This window comes from Pteropus vampyrus, unplaced genomic scaffold (assembly GCF_000151845.1).
Source record: "Pteropus vampyrus isolate Shadow unplaced genomic scaffold, Pvam_2.0 Scaffold275, whole genome shotgun sequence".
Classification (NCBI taxonomy): domain Eukaryota; kingdom Metazoa; phylum Chordata; class Mammalia; order Chiroptera; family Pteropodidae; genus Pteropus; species Pteropus vampyrus.
The window spans coordinates 1,715,530-1,720,102 of record NW_011889056.1 but is presented as its reverse complement, the minus strand read 5'-3'; the positions used below and the strand labels follow the sequence as shown (position 1 = coordinate 1,720,102).

Sequence of the window (4,573 nt, the reverse complement as noted above, 5' to 3'; positions counted from 1 at the left end):
GGCTGTACCAATTTGCAGTCCCACCAACAGTGCATGAGGGTTCCCTTTTCTCCACATACTTGCCAACACTTTTTATAACTTATCTTATTGATAATATCCATTCTAACAGGTGTGAGGTGATATCTCATTGTAGTTTTGATCTGCATTTCCCTAAAATATTTTGCCATTTAATCTGATGCTTTCTGAAAGTTTTTGATGGATATTTTTTATCAAGTTAATGAAATCAATGAATTCATTTAATCATTCAGCAACTATTTACTGAATACTTACTATTCAAGGTACTTGGGACATACTAGTGAATAAAATAGGCAAAAATTTTCTGACTCAGTAGTCCTTAAATTCTAGTTGGGGAAGACAGTAAATAAGCAAGATAAAAAGCAAAATATAAACTAATTTAGATGATGATAAATACTAAAAAATAAATAAAGGAAGAAAGGGAAGTAGTGAGTGTTAGGAACAGGGGAGAGGTTGCAATCTTAGACAGAGTAGCCAGAGAAAGGCCTCACATAAGAAAAGCTATCAGAAAAAAAGATCTGAAAGAAGAGAGGAAACAGGCCATGTGCATAAAAAAGGAAAGGTACTCCATTTAAGGGCAGACCAAGTGAAAAGGCCCTAGGATGGGAGCTTGTTAGGCCTACTTGAAGAACAGCATAGAGGCCAGTGTCTAGTGAAGTTGGTGAAGAAGAGAGTAGGAAGAGATGAGAACAGAGAGGTAAGGTGGGGTCAGATCACACTGGTCCTTGTAGACCTCTGTGAGGACTTGGGCTCTGAGTCTGAATAAGATGAGAACATTGCAGGATATTGATTAGGGAGAGACATGATATGACTTACATTTTAACACGATTGCTCTGGCAGCAGGTGAAGAATAGTCTGGTAATGTGAGAAATGAGCATAGGAGTGGGGAGAATAATCTGAAGCTGTTGCAGCAATATAGGCTTTGGACTAGGAAGAGGGCAGTGGAGGTAGTGAGAAGTGGACAGATTCTGCGTACATTTTGAAAGGTAAACTGGACGGAGTTGCTAATAGATCAAATGTGAGGGTGGAAAGAAAGAGAGGAATCAACTAGGATGGCTGTTTGGCCTGACCATTTCAAGTTGCTAGTGAGGTTTTTTATGATTAGAAATTGATTTTCACTGACTACTTCTGCGTTTATCTATGATTATATGGTTTTCCTTATCTAATTTGTTAATGTGGCGAATTACATTATTACATTATTTTATTTTTTATACTAAATGAACTTTGTATTACTAAGAAGAGGACATCTTGGCTATTTTTTTCCATCCTCTCTATGCTTCTTTATTCCTTCATTTGTTTTGTAAGTTACAATATTTGGAACCATATTTTTTCCTATTGTTTATCTCCGAAAATGTATTACCACCATATCTTATGTAAATTGATTTTTAGGAGCAAGTATGTGGACCTAACTACCATTTGGAACATTATTTCTACAGGTAAACGAGCTTTGAATTCCAGACAGCTGGCTTCCCAGTGAACTTTAGAAACTAAGTATTCTGAGATTAGGGAAAAATACATATTTTCAATGAGAGATTTCCCAGGACCTTCAGTTTCCAGCACGATTTTCTAAAACCTTCATCCTCAGTAAAATGCAAGCCAGGACATCTAGTCTCTGTCTTCTTATGTGTAAATGATAATGCAGTGATGTTTCTTTTTAAGGTACCCTCACTTGAGCCCCAAGAACAAGGAGTCCTTTGACGTGGGCTGTAACCTCTTTGCCAAGTTTTCTGCATACATAAAGAATACACAAAAGGAGGCAAATAAGAGTAAGATACCTTTCTTTAAATCTCTGTTTTTCTCAGTTGTTCACTCATATTTTCACTCAGTTAAAATAGGATTCTCCTCAATATATAATATATGTTGGGGAATACTCTTCCTCTCGTTCTCTACTCCCTGAAATTCCCTTGTATGGAATTTGAGTAGACTTAGAACCCAAGATTCAATATAGAAATTATCAGTTTAGCTCAAGTAGAGCATTGGCATGCCAGGTATAAACTAACTGCAGGACTGAATTCCTTAGCTGCCCCCTCTCAACTTTCCCAGTCCTGTACACCTTTAAGGTTACTGAAACCATAGCACGTACCATCTCCCACAGACATTCTTGAAGTTTACTATCCTCTGAGTCATGAGAGCTCTTAGTCTCTGATTCCACTTTCTGACTCTTCTGTGTTGAGTGATAACATATATCACTTTTTTTCTCTTTGACCATCCTCCCAACGCACCTCCAGAAAAGTCCAAAAATATTTCCATTCACCATTTGATTAAGCATCTGACTCTGTCTTATAAGTGGGTAGTTGAGCGTTCTAGTAAACTATTTAGATTTTTAAGACCAAGTGTAAGCAATGAGTATAGAGATATCTAAATGTGTGAAAAGCATATTGAGAATGTATTTAGTCAGAAAGACAATATATTTATAAGTAACCCTATAACTTCATTGCCTCAGATTTTGAAAAATCTCTACTCAGAGAATTTAAGCGTCTGGATGACTACTTAAACACTCCACTTCTGGATGAAATTGATCCAGATAGTGCTGAGGAACTCACAGTTTCCAGAAGATTGTTCTTGGATGGGGATCAGCTGACACTGGCTGACTGCAGCTTGCTACCCAAGCTGAACATTATTAAAGTAAGTCTATATAGGGTAGGCTCCAGTGGTTTGGGAGGGGTTTAGGAGTTCCCAGCATGAAGCACAGTGACCATTCATTGTGAGGTTCTTATATGATGGCTTTCTCATCATCGTTATGTGTGATGTATATCTCCCTTCTCTCCTTGGAGGAAAATTCCATGATCTCCTCTGGGAAGCATAAAAACTTGTTTCTTTTTTCCTATATCAAGTGTTTTCCACTGTCTTCTCTGTAAAACAATAATAATACTACCCATTTCACAGAATTGTTGAGAAAGTTAAATAAATTAGGACATGTAAAAGGCTTATAACAGTGTCCGGATCATAACAAGTGATAAATAATGTGGGTGATTAATATTATTATAATATAATCACTAACAAATTTTTATCAAACCGAACTTATCCTATTGCAGTTCCTATGCCAGATACAGAGAATACATGAAGAAATAAGACAGTCGAGACCCTAAACAAACTCTTAATCTAGTGGGGAGATATGCACTTTTGTTTTGTGCTTCCTTCTTCTAAACGTTCATAATTACATACTTCATAAATATAAATATGATTGCAAGCATATAGCTTTGTCCATATTTGTACACGAAACATTGAAATAGTAAAATCAAGATTCTTTAAGCTTATTTTGTAGTGCTTTTGTGTATATAACATGTCCACAGTGATCTTGACTTTTAAGATATGTTTCTACACACTAGGTATGTCACTGATGCCTTTTACTATCAACTGCTTTTTCCTCTTTTTTCCCCCACAAACTCTAGGTTGCTGCTAAGAAATACCGTGACTTTGACATTCCAGCAGAATTCTCAGGAGTCTGGCGCTATCTCCACAATGCCTATGCCCGTGAAGAATTTACCCACACATGTCCTGATGACAAAGAAATTGAAAATACCTATGCAAGTGTAGCTAAACAGTAGTTAGGACAGCTTTTCCAGTAGAAAAAGCTCTTTTCACTTGTTATCATGTTAGAAAGGTTTTTAGAAATAAGAATATGGAAAATACTGTCTTCTCTATCTAACTCTCTCATGGAAAAAAAAAAAAAAAGCTGTATTTTCTGTATCCAGTTAATCCAAACTATCTGGCCACTGTGTATTTTAAAGGTCTTCATACTTTTGCTTCATTTTCTTTATTCCCATGGCATAACCACTGCAGTCATAACCACCAAAATCTTAAATGACATGGAAAACATCAAGATCTTTTGCTATTTGATTGAATTCCTAGAATGCATCATGTGTAAGCTCAACAGATGGCTGAAGTTACAAATGACATAAGTAGAGCCACGATCTCAAACTGCTGCTTAGAAACAATTCCATCTAACTCATTAAAACAGTTTTACATTTTTGTTAGCTTAATATATTCAGTAGTTTATTTTTGATACAAATAATGAAATCAGAGAGTGAGCATATCAGAGATGCAAATCCTAAAAGAATGATTTTTTTATAATCAGCTCTAGGAAGGGATCGAGACCAGCTGGTCTTAGAATGGCATTCAACAACTGGAAATATGGCTGCCTTATAGTCAGAGATGAGAATATGATCTTTCTAACTAGGTTACATTGTTGTTAAAGGAATAAGCTTTCATTAGATAAAACATAATAATTTTTTAATTGAAAGCAAATATATGGCAAAGTTGCAAATAAATCTGATCTTTTATTCAATAGAAATAAAAAAGGAAACTAACAAATTTGACTGACCATGAGGTCTTGTTGCTGTTTTTAAAAGGGCAAGGCACACTGTCCTTAGAGGATAATCACAAAGCTTCCTGCAGAATTTTACATGTTCCATTACTATATGTATTCAAATTTAAGTGTTAAAATACAATCGAAGCACTCAAATCTGAAAACAAAAATCTGAACTTAACTATTGGTCCTTCAAAGGAGAAACAAAGTTCAGCCTCTAAAATGGGAAACGGTTTTATTGTAGGCTTT

At 35.7% G+C, this 4,573-nt stretch overlaps 1 protein-coding gene across 1 annotated transcript in view; it reads left to right on the top strand.

Moving 5' to 3' along the window:
- Positions 1–4,354, top strand: part of CLIC2 (chloride intracellular channel 2) — a 16,141-nt gene extending 11,787 nt beyond the window's left edge. Inside the window, exons 4-6 of the mRNA XM_011375581.2 lie at positions 1,675–1,781; positions 2,459–2,640; positions 3,408–4,354. Coding sequence (XP_011373883.1) covers positions 1,675–1,781; positions 2,459–2,640; positions 3,408–3,563 — 445 coding nt within the window. The 3' untranslated portion in view covers positions 3,564–4,354. The remainder of the gene's footprint in view (positions 1–1,674; positions 1,782–2,458; positions 2,641–3,407) is intronic.
- The last annotated feature ends 219 nt before the right edge of the window (positions 4,355–4,573 follow it).